General features: G+C 47.4%; 1 protein-coding gene across 5 annotated transcripts in view; it reads right to left on the bottom strand.

The window, feature by feature from the left end:
- Nucleotides 1-16,810, bottom strand: part of ECE1 (endothelin converting enzyme 1) — an 81,159-nt gene that overhangs the window by 16,596 nt on the left and 47,753 nt on the right. For all 5 annotated transcript variants that reach the window (XM_081202991.1, XM_081202988.1, XM_081202990.1 and 2 more), the window contains exons 3-11: nucleotides 12,072-12,213; nucleotides 10,692-10,895; nucleotides 8,976-9,100; nucleotides 6,713-6,859; nucleotides 5,430-5,495; nucleotides 4,058-4,249; nucleotides 2,460-2,602; nucleotides 1,395-1,509; nucleotides 292-402 (exon numbers count right to left, since the gene is read on the bottom strand). In XM_081202991.1, the coding sequence (XP_081059117.1) occupies nucleotides 292-402; nucleotides 1,395-1,509; nucleotides 2,460-2,602; nucleotides 4,058-4,249; nucleotides 5,430-5,495; nucleotides 6,713-6,859; nucleotides 8,976-9,100; nucleotides 10,692-10,895; nucleotides 12,072-12,213 (1,245 nt within the window). The remainder of the gene's footprint in view (nucleotides 1-291; nucleotides 403-1,394; nucleotides 1,510-2,459; nucleotides 2,603-4,057; nucleotides 4,250-5,429; nucleotides 5,496-6,712; nucleotides 6,860-8,975; nucleotides 9,101-10,691; nucleotides 10,896-12,071; nucleotides 12,214-16,810) is intronic.

Here is a 16,810-nt window from a genome sequence, read left to right as displayed (position 1 = left end):
GAAACCCAGAAGTACCGGAAAAGGTTACTTCTGGGTTTTGGAGGTCGCGCATGCGCAGAAGTGCTAAATCGTGCTTTGCGCATGCGCAGAAGCACCGAATCGCAATCCGCGCGTGCAGAGAAGCGGTGCTGTGGGTTGCGAACGCTGTGGGTTGCGAATGTGCCTCCCACAAGGATCACGTTTGCTACCCGAGCATCCACTGTAGTGGATATTTAATGGTGGAAATGTATACTGGAAAACTCTGATAAAATAAGATTAGCGGAACGGGCCCTGTAACAGTCACCGCCTTACCACTGCCTTGCTGTCTTCCGCAAAGGAGGCCTTGACGAACATGGCACCGAGCGCGAAGCCCAGGTTGATGTCTGTGTCGCTGATGCAGTACTTCCATCGGGGCAGGCAGGTCTGTGGGGCGGAAGGAGACCCTTGGCGTCAGCGGCACTGGCGGAGGAAGGTGGTGCGGCCCACCCTGGGTGTCATCCCTGGGGGGGGGGTGACATCGTCGCCCTGGGACCCTCGCCACGGGCGGCTAGTCCCACCCCTGGCTGCACAGCATGTTCGCCACTCCAGGTGCCAGAGCAGCTAGCTCCACCTCTCATCAGCAGAGGAACTTGGGGCAACTTGGGGCCAGAGATGAACGCCACCATCGAACGCCTTCTCTCTCCCCACCCAGGAATCAGGTGATGGTCCCTGGAAAGCAACTCCTGGTGAGAAGCACCCAGGATGGACATGGGTGGACCACCAGGTCTCCCAGTGTCTGAATTGCAGACAGCTGCCCAGCTTTTTGCCTAAAGATGAGATTTCTGCTTTTCTTTTGTAGAGTTTTATTTATTTATTTATTTATTAAAAATGCCTATACAGTGGTACCTTGGGTTACAGGCGCTTCAGGTTACAGACTCCGCCAACCCAGAAATAGTACCTAAGGTTAAGAACTTTGCTTCAGGATGAGAACAGAAATCTCACAGCAGCAGCGGGAAGCCCCATTAGCTAAAGTGGTGCCTCAGGTTAAGAACGGTTTCAGGTTAAGAATGGACCTCCAGAACGAAATACCGCATTTTTCACTCTATAAGACGCACCAGACCATAAGGCGCACCTAGTTTTTGGAGGAGGAAAACAAGAAAAAAAATATTCTGAATCTCAGAAGCCGGAACAGCAAGAGGGATCGCTGCGCAGTGAAAGCAGCAATCCCTCTTGCTGTTCTGGCTTCTGTGATAGCTGCGCAGCCTGCATTCGCTCCATAAGACGCACACACATTTCCCCTTACTTTTTAGGAAGGAAAAAGTGAGTCTTATAGAGCAAAAAATATGGTAAGTTCTTAACCCGAGGTACCACTGTATTTATTTACAATAGAACGTAACAAAATAAAACAATGAGTGCCGCCCAAGTTTCCTACTCGCCTTCTTTGAGCCGTACATGACCTCCATGAACTTCTCCTCTGCATCCTGGAAGCGCTGGTCCAGAAAGCCGGCTCCTTTCCTCACCAGGTGCCAGATCATGTAGTTGTGCAAGATACTGGAATGGAAAAAGGGGTGGGATGGGGGGAAAGATGAGGACCTCTCCATCCTCTCCTGGAACTAGCTGCAAAAAGTGCCCTCCCCCCAATATCAGTTACACACTGCAGGCATTGCAAGGGAGCCCCCTATTAACCCTACCTGGATGTGCCTTTGGCGACTGCACCCAGGACCTCCTGCATGCATAGCAGACGCCCCACCTCTGAGCTAGGGTCCTTAAAAATAAAGCAAGCTCCTAGTCCTCACTGTTCTGAACAAAGGGCTAGTTTAAAGGAAGCTGATTTTTACCGAGTCCACATAACTCTGTATTGACTACACTGACTGGCAGCAACGGCTCTGCAGGGTTTCAGACAGGGAGCCTTTTCTCGGCCCCACCTGGAAGATGCTGCCGGCGGGGATTGAACCTGGGACCTTCTGCATGCAAAGCAGGTGCTCTGCTGCAGACGTGTTCCTTTTGCTAAAGATGAACCAATATTCTAGTCCTCATTCTTCTGAATGAAGAGCTGATAGAACCAGGAAGCTACCTTACAGAGGACCAGAGCACTAGACTAAACCTGGGATCTTCTGTATGCAAAGCAGGTGAGCTCCAGCCTTCTCCCTAAGCTTCCAGTCCTTGTGGTTCTGAACAAAGGGCTGATCCAATCAATCAATCAATCAATCAATCAATCAATCAATCAATCAATCAATAAGGGCTGATTTAAAAGCAGAGGAAACTGCCTTCCAATGAGTCCATCTAGATCCATATAGCCTACACTGGCTGGCAGTGGCTTCTCTGGGCTTTCAGGTAGGTCTTTTCCCCAGCTGTACATGGAGATGCTGCCCGCGGGGACTGAACCTGGGACCTTCTGCACGCAAAACAGGTGCTCTGACCACTGAGCTAAGGTGGGGAGGGGGGCGCAGAGAAGGAAACTTCCATTAGTTCAGCTCGCCTCCAGACCCAGCCGCACTCACCGCCTGTCTGTGTTGAGGATGAGATAGGAGACTTGCTCGAGGTACTCTTTGGCATAGACCACCACTGGCTCCGTCTCGTTGATCTCCACCGGGGAGAAGACGGCATTCAGCAGGGGCATCCAGTCCACGGCCGGAGAAAGGTTCTTTTTTTGCGGGAGCAGAAGAGGGGCAGGGCAGGGCAGGGATGGGGAAGGTGGAAGAAGCAAAGACAAAGACAAGTTAGAGGTCTCTCTCTGGCTGGGGTGGCTGGCGGAATGGGACCTACAACTGAGCGTGGGGTAGAGAGAGGAACCCCTCCCTCCAAAACAAACAAACAAACAAGCCTAGGAAAGCTGGAAGAATCCCAATAAGGATCGGGCTGTCTCCAGCTAAGTCCTAAACAGAGTAGACCCACTGTTTTTATTTTTGTTTTTATTATTACATTTACAATCCTGCCTTTTTCCCTGACAGAGACTCAAGGTGACTTACAGCTAAGAAGAAGAAGAAGAAGAAGAAGAGTTTGGATTTGATATCCCGCCTTTCACTCCCTTTAAGGAGTCTCAAAGCGGCTCACATTCTCCTTTCCCTTCCTCCCCCACAACAAACACTCTGTGAGGTGAGTGGGGCTGAGAGACTTCAGAGAAGTGTGACTGGCCCAAGGTCACCCATCAGCTGCAGGTGGAGGAGCGGAGACGCGAACCCAGTTCCGCAGATTATGAGACTACCGCTCTTAACCACTACACCACACTGGCTAAAATAGAAACAGCTAAAAACATTGGAGGTGAGGGACAACTAAACACACACACCCATCACAGCATTAGCTCTTTCCCTAAATCATAGTACTGTAATAATAATAATTATTATTATTGTTCAATATTTATATGCTGCCCATCTGAGTGGGTTGCTCCAACCACTCTGGGCAGCTTCCAACAAATTAAACATATTAAGCAGAGTAAGGCATCAAACATTAATAACTTCCCAAAAGCCTGTTGGAACAAGAATGAATGAATGAATAATAATAATAATAATAATAATAATAATAATAATAATAATAATAATAATAATAATAATAATATACTGCTATTCATCAAAAGAACTCAGGAAGGTTCACAAGATAAAAATACAAGATTAAAACACAGACAAATAGTTAAAACAAAAACAACAAAACAATAGTAAATCTTTCCCCTCGCCTTTAAATACATTTAAAAGGCTGCAGAATATTAATCAGCCAAAGGCCTGGTTGAAGGTCTTCACTTCACCTGCTGGTGGAAGGACAACAAGGAGGGAGCTGGTCTAACTTCTTTAGGAAAGGAGTTCCAAAGTTCTCTGGGAGAAGCCACCACCAAGAAGGTCCTGTTGTGCATTCCCGCCCAGTGCGCTTGTGAGGGTGGCGGGGCTGAGACAAGGCCCCCTCTCCCAATGATCTCAGCGCGCAGGCAGGTTTGCATAGGGAATATGGACCTCCAGATAGCCTGGGCCGAAGGCTTGATAGGTCAAAACCTACTCATTAACGCATATACAATCTTTTTCCACCAGGCCTTTGGCTTTCAATTATCTGTGGCAGTTTTGCATGGGCAGGAAGCTTCCACCTAGTTTTTTTAAAAAAACGAATTGCCTACCTTGAGCTCCCTGGCAGGCATCTTGTGGTAGATGAGCTCCTCATCCCGACGCTTCTCCTGGGGGATGGTGATGTTGGCTAGGGTGGTCTCAAAGTCCAGGATCTCCTCCATCTGCCGCCTGGTCTCAGCTTCGTCCTGCCCCCCAACCAGCATGCCAAGCTGGACCATGTAGGTTAGGTACCCTGCAAGCACCTGGGTTGGTAGGCGAGGTGGGGGGAGAATTATGTATTTGCAGGGGGTGGACTAGATGGCCCCCGGGGGTCCCCCTTCCAACTCTACAATTCTATGATTCTAAGGCAGAGAAAGGAGGCTGCACGGAATTAAGGAGAGCGGGAACCACAACATCAAATAGCAGCAACACCTTGCAGCCCTTGCAATGTCTGCCTTTGGGGACTCCCCACTGCAAATGTCCAGTCTCAGACACAGGCCAATCACAAGGCTAACTGTGGATGTTTGGGGTCTGGGAGACACACTTTAAAGGTAATACCTAAAACCAGCTGCTCCCAGTCTTTTTCGAGGTCTATGAACTCACCCCCAGTGCCCCCTACCCTATAAAAAGCAATATTCAGAGGAGTGGTTTGCACGACCCGATAAGGGAGATAATAACACGATAAAATTCAAAACAGTAACAATTCATTGCATGTTTATTCAAAATCCGATTGAAGCTATTTAGTTTAATTAACTAATTCAACAGAATGGATGAACTGGATCCTGTATGGCTGATAGTCATTTACACAACATCAACTTCGTTGGACTGGTCATGTTGGGCGGATGCCGGATTATCGTCTTCCAAAGCAACTACTCTATTCTGAACTTAAAAACAGAAAGTGTAATGCTGGTGGTCAACAAAAGATGTTTAAAGACTTTCTCAAGGCACATCTAAAAAAATGTAGTATAAACACCCAGAACTGGGAAACACTGGCCTGCGAGGGCTCCAATTGGAGAACAGCCTTTACCAAAGGCGTCATGGGCTTTGAAGACGCTCAAACTCAGAACGTAAGGGAGAAACGTGCTAAGAGGAAGGCATGCTTGGCAAACCCTCACCGTGATCAACTCCTGCCCGGAAACCTATGTCCCCACTGTGGAAGGACATGTGGATCCAGAATTGGCCTCCACAGTCACTTACGGACACACTGTTAAAACCGTGTTCATGGAAGACAATCTTACTTGGCTACAAGGGATCACCAAAGAAGAAGAAGAAGACCTCCTGCACCCCCTTGCCTTTTGGCACCCCCCTAGGGAATCATGCTGCCACCTGGGGGCGCTACTGCCCACTTTCAGAACCACGGACCTAACAGACTGCCTCATCCGTTACGCACCCCAGTCTGAAGCTAGGACCGTAAGCACCCCCCGGCCCCCGCCCAACCCTCACCTTCTCGTTCTGCGTTTTGTTGAGATAGTAGTCCCTGGAAGGCAACATCAGCCCTGCCTGGTCCACCTGGAGGGGAGACACAAACTGGAGTGAAGACACAGTTCGGCTGCTGGCAAAGTTCTGTCTAGAACAGAGGAAACTTGAGTCAGACCACTGGGCTCCATCCAGCTCAGGGCCGTTGGCAAAGTTCCTGCAGACCTACCTGGAGGTCTGGGACATTCTGCATGCCAAGCAGGAACTCTACCCACCGAGCTCCAGCCCTTCCCCACCTCCAAGGCAGGACCCTGGGCTGCAATTCTGGACCACAAAGACAGGGCCTTGCTGGGTCAAAGCAAAGGCCCACCGAGCTCAGCATCCTGTATCCTGCAGCAACAAATCAGGTGCCGCCAGTGGGAAGGATGCTGACCCCAGAGCTGCTAAGAGAGGTGTGGGGAACCTGGAGTATGGTTACCAGATTTTTTTCAATGAATCCAGGGACACTTTTTTTTTTTGAAGCTGAGTAGCAACAGGGAGTCAGTAGTGGGGATGGTGAGGCAAAAGACCCTGGGTCTGAGCACACATGTATATGTGTTTTTAAAGGTGCAAAGCCCTTCTTTTGCACCCTGTGAAACATAAATGCACAGAGTTTTTAAAAAACTGGGCAATGGCCGCCCACCTGTGACCCCCAAGCCTCCCCTGATCAGTCAAAACAAAGGGTGAAGGGGGCAGGAGATCGCACAAGGCACATCATATGAGCACAATACACATCCTATAGGGACTTCCGGTGAGGAAAAATGGCGGGCGGCACGGCAGTGAGCAGCTCCTGAAGCCAGCCAAAGCCAACTGTGCTACCAGGTTGCTCTGGGCTTTGAGGCTGCCGCTGCCACATTTCCCGGGGACAGATTTGCAAATCCAGGGACTGTCTCTGGGAACGTCTGGTAACCCTAACCTGGAGGTCCGCCAGGATTCCCGAACTGGCCCTCAGGAAACCGGTCTAGGCCCGCAAGGTGTCTCCACCATGTCCCTGAGTGTGTCTACTTGGCCGCAATGACTTCTTGGGCATGGGTGACACCTCTTCCTTGCCTGGATGGAGGACGGCATCGTGCAGAGACTCCTAGCTTTTAACACAGCTGGAATGGAGCCTGCTGTGCCCACCATAGGCACACGGCCTCCAGAGATGGCAAAGGTTAGGCTAGGGCTAGGGCATGCCAACTCCCACCTCGGCCTGAGCAGGGAGAACCAACAGTTCCCGCTCCAAAAAAGGCATCTCACCCCTTGCGTGGCCTTCCACCTCCCGCACCCACCTGGATGATGTTGACGCTGGAGTTTTTGGAGTCGGCGCTGACATAGATGGAGAAGAAGGGCCAGATGTGGTGCTGCGCAGCCAGCTGCAGCAGAGTCTGGTTGAAGTCGTCCTCCTCCCAGGGACCGCTGATGTTCCAGCCACCAAGCTGGAGAAGAGATTGTAATATAGCTTTAATACACACACAGACACAGACACACACACACACACACACAGACAGACAGACAGACAGAGTGGTACCTTGGTTTGCATACATCTTGGTTTGCATATGTTTTTGATTACAAACACTTCAAACCCGGAAGTGCGTGTCCCGGTTTGCAAACCTTTTTTGGGATTACGAACAAAGTTTTGTGGGAGGCCTCATTGGCAAAAGCGCACCTTGGGTTACAACCTGTTTTGGTTTACAAAATGGACCTCTGGAACGGATTATGGTTGTAAACCAAACCAAGGTACCACTGTGTGCGTGTGTGTGTGAAATTAAATTTTATGTTTTACAATTTAGAACACTCATTTAAACATCCTTAAAATATCAGTGACTTCCCTTCTTCTCTTTCCATGGTTTATTTTGCATATCATAAATCCCTGCATATTTTACATAAACTAAACCATTCACTACAGTGGTACCTCGGGTTACATACGCTTCAGGTTACAGACTCCGCTAACCCAGAAATAGTGCTTCAGGTTAAGAACTTTGCTTCAGGATGAGAACAGAAATCATGCTCCGGCGGTGCGGCAGCAGCAGGAGGCCCCATTAGCTAAAGTGGTGCTTCAGGTTAAGAACAGTTTCAGGTTAAGAATGGGCCTCCGGAAGGAATACAGTACTTAACCCGAGGTACCACTGTATTCCGTTATTACGTCCATCAAAACTTATTTACTCTGTTGAATTTATCTTAATGATGCCAACGTTTTCAAGTGTACACCATTTCCCCCAATATATTCAATAAACATTTTCCAATCTTCTCAAAACGTATGTTCTTCTTGTTCTCTTATTCTATATGTTAAGTCCGCAAGCTTCGCATATTCCATTAGCTTAAGTTGCCGTTCTTCTTTAGTTACGACCTCGCTCGTTTTCCATTTTTGGGGCTAACGAAACATGGGCTGCAGCAGTGGCATACATAAATAACCTTTTTTTGACACCTAGGAATTTCTGTCTGAATTATCCCCAACAGAAAGGTCTCTAGTATTTTTGGAAAAGTACTTTTAAGCATTTTTTTCAATTCATTATGGATTGCAATATTGCATGCAGGCATGAATTCACAGAGCAATGCACCTGAACTATAAGAACAACTGGTAAAATCCTTTGAGATCAAAAAGCCGATGATTGGTTTTTGTTTTTTTTAACGAATACTTGGTTTCGACTAATCAGTTTGATGTGCACGATCTGAGAAATAGTTGGAATAAAGAATTAGGAGTTTCTATCTTACCTAAGTTGGGACGCGGGTGGCGCTGTGGGTAAAAGCCTCAGCGCCTAGGGCTTACCGATCGAAAGGTCGGCGGTTCGAATCCCTGCGGCGGGGTGCGCTCCTGTTGCTCGGTCCCAGCGCCTGCCAACCTAGCAGTTCGAAAGCACCCCCGGGTGCAAGTAGATAAATAGGGACCGCTTACTAGCGGGAAGGTAAACGCCGTTTCCATGTGCGGCTCTGGCTTGCCAGAGCAGCTTCGTCACGCTGGCCACGTGACCCGGAGGTGTCTCCGGACAGCACTGGCGCACAACCCTAGAGTCTGCCAAGACTGGCCCGTACAGGCAGGGGTACCTTTACCTTTTTATCTTACCTAAACAGTGGGACAATATTTGAGCTTCAGTAATGTAAAAATAATGATGATGATGATGGTTTTGGACAACACTCTGCAATCAGCGAACAAAACACTTCAGAGCAAAGCTAATAATTCTCAAAAAGCTGGACCTGGGAGACCTTCGGCCACAGAATCAAACCAGAAACAATGACCAACCTCTTCGCCAGTGGCCTTCTTGCGATTTTTAAGAAAGTTTATACAAAATGTAGTAGGCTATTAATATTTACCTATGTATTAGGATAATAGCATCAAACTAATAAAAAATGTATGGGTATTTTTTCGTATATATTCACATTTCGGTATCTTCTTTTTTTCTTTGCATCACTTCGTAACTGAAAACCTTTCGATAAAATATCAATATCAAAAGAAAAAGAAAAAAGGAAGAAAGCCCAAGGCTGCCTTCTCCTCTTCTGCCCAGCCTCTTAGCCTGCCTGCCTGGCTCCTGACCTGTGTTTCCTGGGCTCCCTCACCTTCTTGATGCGGTCCACCAGGGGCGTGGCCTGCAGCTCCTCAATCTTGGTCTCGTTCATGCAGGACTGGTAGTAGCGCTGGACTTTGCGTTCTGCCTCGCTGGACACCTGGGCCGTGGTGTTCTCTGGAGAGAGGGAGAGAGAAGCTCCAGTCAGCCATGCCACTTCGACACCCAACCCCCTTTCGCTGCCAGGCAGAAGATGAAAAATTGCAGAACTGCAGAGTTGAAAGGGACCCTAGTTCAACCCCCTCCTGAAATGTAGGAATCACAGCTTGGGGGCCGGGGTGAACTGAAGTTTCCCTGCCCTTCAACTTCCACCTCCAGAAAACTGCAAAGCCTGTTTTCTGTTCAGCTGGTATGCATGCATGGAAAGGTGGAGAGTTTTTTCTAGGGAGCCATTGGCCTTGAGATAGACTTGTGGAACTCACTGCCACAAGATGGGACAAGAAGAGCGGCTAACATTGACAGCTCATCCCCCCCACCCCCCAGCATTACACCATTTCACAGTGATATGGAAAATTAACACCTATGAAAACACAATGGTGTTATGGAGCCTCTGAACGCTAGATGTTGAAGGGAGCTGGGGGCAGGGGGAGGCTGCTGCAATCTCCCCACTGCTGTTCACATAATGCTGGTCTCGGTGACCCCTTTGGTCTGCACAGCAATACCTGCACAGCAATAGCGTTTGGGTTGGCTCCCAACTCTCCATCTCAATGAAGACTGAAGGAGTGCATGAGAGAGAGGAAGAGAGCGACCACATGCCACGCGTATGTTCTACCAGTGATCCACCTAACCTTTGCTCGTGCGGCTCCCAACACACTGGCAAGACTTGCTGCCTGCCTTCGAGAATTGGGGGGCCTCAGTGGAGCACAGGCAAGAGGGAAACAAATGGCACTCAGTCCCTCCCTCGCCCTTCCAAGCCAGCCAGCCAGCTTGCTTCCTTCTTTCCGTCCTCTCTCCCTCCCAGAAGCCCCGAAAGAACAAAACACCCCCAGAAAGCAGAAAGAAAATGGAAACTGCAAGGCCTCCTGCCAGCGCAAGGATTTCCAATTGTGCAACAGGACGTCCTGCACCCCCTCCTGTGCCCCACAATCTCCCCAGGTCTGCCCCAGAGAGTTGGAGGAACCTCCAGGATGAATTTATTACTTACTTACTCACTCAATTTATAACCTCGCCCTTCCTCCCAAAGGGTGGCAAACGCACAGGAGATAAAGACAGTAAAAGTGTCCTGGAAACCTATTTCAATGGAGCCAGAAGATGCAGGCAATTTCATCAACTCTGTTAGGAGTTGTTAGTTAATTAAACTAAACATGCTAGTTGGGTATTGAAAAATGTGCAATTAATTACTGCCTTGAATTTTATTGTGTGAATTTCTTCCAAAGCAGGACGTGCAGACTGCTGTTCTGGCTCTTGTTTTCAACAGGGTAGGGGGCACTGGGGGTGGGTTTATGGAACCAAGGGGGGGGTTGGCTCCCAAAAACTTGGGAACCACTAATCTAGGATTAAATGGGTTGCTAATTTATGGTGAGGGGAAGGAGGAAATTGAATGGGGGGGAGCCTCACTGCACAAGCAGAATTCCTTGCACTGACAATCTGCTGGAAAAGACCCTGTTTCATGCTCCTGCCAGACTCAGGTGGCAGCCCTTGCAGATTTCCCCCGCTCCCCTTTGCAGATTCCGCGGGAAGAGATGGGGTCTCCCTTCCGCCGGCTCACCCAGAAGGTGCTTGAGGATGGCCTGGTTGTGCTCCCAGAGTTTGTTGAAGGTCCCCCAGCGGGAATGGCCGTCGGGGATGGGGTTGGCCTTGATCCAGCCCCCGCAGGCGTAGCTGAAGAAGTCCTCACAGGGGTCCACTGACCGGTCCAGCGAGCTCAGGATGGAGCTGGTCACGGAGATGCAGGACTCCGTCAGGCAGAGCCCTGGAGGAAAGGGGCAGCAAAGGCTGGTCAGGGTCACAGGATGACTTACAGGGGAATCCCCGCTTACACGGGTCTTCCATTCCGAGACACTGCACATGAATCCGTTACGGACCACTCCACCCCCGCAAGCGGCGTTTGTGTGAGTGGTCATGCACAATTCAAATGCATGTGAATTAGGAGCTATTTTCATTCATTTAGGCAACCCTGGGGTGGCAAATAGAAATGAAACACAGGGTAGACCCACTGAAATTAATGAAGCCAGCCAGTCATAAGAATATGGCCCAGCAAGCCATATAAAAGGATGTCACATAGAGGAGGGAGAAAGGTTGTTTTCTGCTGCTCCAGAGAAGCGGACACGGAGCAATGGATCCAAGCTACAAGAAAGAAGATTCCATCTAAACATTAGGAAGAACTTCCTGACAGTAAGAGCTGTTTGACAGTGGAATTTGCTGCCAAGGAGTGTGGTGGAGTCTCCTCTTTTGGAGGTCTTTAAGCAGAGGCTTGACAACCATATGTCAGGAGTGCTCTGATGGTGTTTCCTGCTTGGCAGGGGGTTGGACTCGATGGCCCTTGTGGTCTCTTCCAACTCTTCTATGATTCTAAGCCAGCTTCCTCTTCTTAACAGTGGCCCAACCAGATGCCCATTATGGGAAACCCACAATCAGGATTTGAGCACAACAGTAAATGCTCCCCTCCTGTGGTTTCCAGGAACTGGGATTCAGCAGCACTGCTGACCCCAACTGTCGGGTCTAGCAGCCACCGACAGCCCTCTCCTCCGCCATGAATTCACCCAGTCCTCTATTTTACGGCTGGTATCCACCACTGCCTCCTGTGGCAGTGAGTTCTGCAGTTTAACTATGTGCTGCATGAAGAAGGACTTCCCTTTGTCTGTCCTGAATCTTCCAGCATTCGGCTTTGCTGGGCGGCCACAAGCTCTAGAGTGGTGAGAGACGGAGAGAAAAGGCTTTTCTCTTCCAACTTTCTCCGGTCATGGCCTTAAATTTCAACAGGTCTACCCTGAGGAGTGGAACTTGGCTGGATACCATCTGTTAGACCAAAGTCCATTACACTGGCCTGAGAGTTGCAAGGGGCTGCTGGGAAGTGTAGTCCAAAACCACATGGAGGGCACCAGCAGGGGGCAGTGCAGTCTTAGTGTAAGCCAGGAGGGAGACTCACTGGTTCGGAACTGGAACAGCAGCACACAGATGCAGGCCAGGAAGCCAGCTGAGAGGGTCACTGTCAGCACCAGGAGGCGTTTCTCAACATGCGTCCGTTCGGCCCAGCAGCTTTTGCTGGTCCCCGACCCACGGAAGTTCACCTGGGGAGGAAGAAGGCAAGAAGTCAAGCCTCAAGGTGTGGGGTGTGTATGGGTGTGCAGCCTTTGGATCCCCGCCCCCCCTTGCAAGCCAGATGAACAAATCCAACACCTGGCTGAGCTTTGTGGCTGGGCTGGGAATTCGAACCCAGGTCCCCTGGGTCAGGAGGACACCAACTATGAAAAATTGGGGGTGGGGGGAAGAAGAGGAAGAAAAGGGAGTTTTATGGAAGTTACGTCCAGCCCCACAAAACCACATTCTCTAACTTGGGGGGGGTTTCCAGTTGGTGGTCCGTGGGTTGTCAGTGGTTTGTAATTTTCAAGCGGCCTGAGGTGTGACTGTGTGTCTGCAGTTGAAGACGGGAGACAACGTGACGCTAAATATTTATACTGATTCCTCATTGTGTTTTCAACTGTGTCTCCTACACTGCATTTTATTGTATCACCATCTCAATTCTTCAGTATTCAAATTGCGAATTCAATAACTTATAATATATTGGGGGCAGTACGGGGGTGGGGGTGTGTGTGAGATGCGATTGAAAATAGAATAAAAAAACCGTACAGCATCTAGCATGTAAGAACCTAAGAACCACCTGCTGGATTAGGTGAAAAGAGGCCCATCTAGACCAGCATACTCACAGTCTCCAACCATGTGCCTATTAGGGGAAACCCCCAAGTAGGACCCAGGCACAGGAGCCCTCTCCTTAGTCCTGTGGTTTCCAGCACCCGGGATTCAGAAGAATTGCTCCCTCTGACCATGGAGTCCCAGCACAGCCACTAGCAGCCCTGTCCTCCATCAATCCTCTTTTCACCGTCCAAGTTGGTGCCCATCACTGCCTCTTGTGGGAGGGAGTTCCACAGTCCCCCCTTGCCCGAGAAGCAGGATGCTGCAGTTTGGGCTGGTACCCACCCGCCCACCGATGTCCAATCAGCACCAAGCTTTGGAGTGGCTTTTCGCCAGTCTGTTGCTTCCCAGAGGTTGGGTGGTGTGCAGGGTCCACCTCCCAGCAGCCCCCAAGGCTCACGGTCAGGAGCATGATGGGAGTGGTAGTCCAGCAACGTCCTGGAGGGCACCTGAATGGCAAAAGACTTCCTTGGAGTATGGCAGATGAAGATGATGGACTATATGGAACTTGCTGAACTGACTGAGAGACTCCAAGACCAGAGAGAAGAGACGTGGAAGAAGATTGGAAGAAATTTAAGGAATATTTGAAAAAATATGTTAATATTTAAATCTTAGAATAGCTTTGGAAGGGGATATAGGCTGCAGGATTAGAAGTAGAAGATAGTGTACAGTGGTACCTCGGGTTACATACGCAGACGCTTCAGGTTACAGACTCCGCTAACCCAGAAATAGTACCTCAGGTTAAGAACTTTGCTTCAGGATGAGAACAGAAATCGTGCAGCAGCGGCGCAGTGGCAGCAGGAGGCCCCATTAGCTAAAGTGGTGCTTCAGGTTAAGAACAGTTTCAAGTTAAGAACAGACCTCCTAACCTGAGGTACCACTGTATTTTAAAATAGTATTATTTGTAAGTGATAAAATGTGAAGATTTTTATGGTAAAAGTAAGTGTGATAAAAAAGGTTAGAAATTATGATACAGTGAAAGGAAGTCTGCAACGAGATCTTAGAGGGGAAAAAGGCACCAGAATCGTGGAAAGAAGCGTATATTTCACTCATACCAAAGACAGAGACTGAAAAGACTCAACTTAAGAACTACCGCCCAATATCGTTACTTAATGTGGATTACAAAATCTTTGCAGACATTTTGGGGAAAAGATTTAAAAGAGTGCTGATGGAGAAGATTCATAGGGACCAAGCAGGCTTTCTCCCAAAGAGGCACTTATCAGACAATGTAAGGAATATAATAGACATTTTGGAACGGCTAGAGGTGAATATAAACACTAAAGCAGTGTTGATTTTTGTGGACGCGGAGAAAGCCTTTGACAATATCTCTTGGAGCTTTATGAAAAAGAATCTTCATGGGATGGGGGTAGGCCAAGGATTTGAGAACGGTATGGGTGCGATATACTCTGAACAAAAAGCTAAGCTGATTGTAAATAATGTGATAACGGAGGAACTCAAGATAGAAAAAGGAACACGACAGGGGTGCCCAATTTCCCCATTGCTTTTCATTTCTGTTCTGGAGGTGTTGCTGAATATGATTAGAAATGACCAGCAGGTTAAAGGTGTACAGGTCGGGGTTAAACATTACAAGTTAAAGGCCTTTGCAGATGACCTAGTATTGACTTTACAAGAGCCAGACACTAGTACGAAAAGGGTGTTGGAGATAATCCAACAGTTTGGTCAGGTAGCCGGATTTAAACTGAACAAACAAAAAACTAAAGTATTAGAAAAAAACTTAACAGATACGGAGAAGGAGAAATTTCAAGAAGAGACAGGTTTGACAGTGGTTAAGAAGGTGAAATACCTAGGGGTTTATCTGACATCTAAAAATTTGAACTTGTATAAGGACAACTATGAAAAATGCTGGTCAGAAATTAAAAAAGACCTAGAAATATGGTCAAATTTAAAATTGTCAATGTTAGGCCGAATTGCAGTGATTAAGATGAATGTATTGCCTAGAATGTTGTTTTTGTTTCAAACTTTGCAGATTCTTGACAAGATGGACTGTTTCAAGAGGTGGCAAAAAGATATTGCGAAATTTGTCTGGCAGGGCAAAAAGCCCAGAATAAAATTTAAAGTACTTACAGATGCAAAAGAAAGAGGGGGATTTGCCCTGCCGGACTTAAAACTGTACTATGAAGCAGCAGCGTTTTGCTGGCTGAAAGAGTGGATGCTCCTCGAGAACACAGATATCTTGGATTTAGAAGGTTTCAATAATGCATTTGGTTGGCATGCACATTTATGGTATGATAAAATCAAAGTGCATAGGGCCTTTAAGAACCACATTGTCAGAAAAGCGTTGTTTAATGTATGGATAAGATACAAAGACTTGTTGGAAAATAAAACCCCTAGATGGTTGTCACCTTTGGAGGCTAAGGCAGTGAAGAAACTCAATATGGAGGCCGGATGGCCAAAGTATTGGGAAATTTTGGAACAAGATGGAGATAAATTGAAATTACAGAGTCATGAGAAATTGAAACCAAAAGTACAAGATTGGCTCCATTATTATCAAATAATGGAGGTTTATAAACAAGATAGAAAAATTGGCTTCCAGGTGGAAAAATCAAAATTAGAGACTGAACTGTTAGAACCCAATACTAAGAACTTGTCAAGAATGTATAATTTGCTGCTGAAATGGAATACACAAGATGAAACAGTTAAATCGGCTATGATTAAGTGGGCACAGGACATTGGTCATAACATTATGTTTGCTGACTGGGAATGGTTGTGGAACACCGGTATTAAATTTACGGCATGTAATGCCTTAAAGGAAAATATTATGAAAATGATTTACAGGTGGTACATGACCCCAGTCAAGCTAGCAAAAATTTACCATTTGCCTGATAATGTGTTGGAAATGTAAAGAAACTGAAGGTACTTTTTATCACCTTTGGTGGACATGCCCGAAGATTAAGGCTTTCTGGGAAATGATATATAATGAAATGAAAAAGGTACTTACATGTACTTTCCCTAAGAAACCAGAGGCCTTTCTCTTGGGCATTGTCGGCCAATTGGTGTCAAAGAAAGACAGAACTTTCTTTATGTATGCTACAACAGCAGCAAGAATACTTATCGCAAAGTATTGGAAGACACAAGATCTACCCACCCTGGAAGAATGGCAGATAAAAGTGATGGACTACATGACATTGGCTGAGATGACTGGCACAATCCGTGATCAGGGAAAGGAGACGGCGGAGGAAGAATGGAAGAAATTTAAAATCTATCTTAAGGACTATTATAAACTTGATGAATGTTAGAATATCGAGGTCTTGAGAAAGAAAGGGTTACAGCGATATAAGATTAGATTGAAGGAAAGATTAAGAGGACAGAGGTTTGACAGAAATATTTAGAACTTGCTACAAAATTTTGGACATTGGGATGCAGAAAGGGGAGGTATGGGGGAGTCTGAGAAACAAGGTTCATGAAAAAAAGGTTATGAAACTATACGTGTTTGTATGTCTGTTTATATGTTTGTATTGTTTTAAAAATCTTGTAAAACCAATAAAAAATTTTATAAAAAAAAGAAAGAAATTATGATACAGTGGTGCCTTGCAAGACGAAAAGAATCCGTTCTGTGATTCTCTTCGTCTAGCAGTTTTTTCGTTTTGCGAAGCAAGCCCATTGGCGGATTAGCGCTATTAGCGGCTTTTAGCGGCTTATCTGCTGATCGGATCAGCTGATAAGCGGCTTAGCGGCTTAGAAAAAGGGGGGGGGGAGGAAAAAAACCCAGCAGGAACTCGCAAGACATTGTCGTCTTGCGAAGCAAGCCCATAGGAAATTCGTTTTGCGAAGCACCTCCAAAACGGAAAACTCTTTCGTCTAGCGAGTTTTCCGTCTTGCGAGGCATTCGTCTTGCGGGGCACCACTGTATATGTAAACTGCTAGATGAGGTAAAATGAAAATCAGATAGTGGGGACTTGGGGAAGCCCACCTAACAATGTTTAGAAAAAATAAGGATAAGACAAGAATTTGTTT

The sequence above is a fragment of the Podarcis bocagei genome, assembly GCF_964188305.1.
Source record: "Podarcis bocagei genome assembly, chromosome: 7".
Taxonomy (NCBI): Eukaryota; Metazoa; Chordata; class Lepidosauria; order Squamata; family Lacertidae; genus Podarcis; species Podarcis bocagei.
This window is presented reverse-complemented; position numbering and strand designations above follow the sequence as displayed.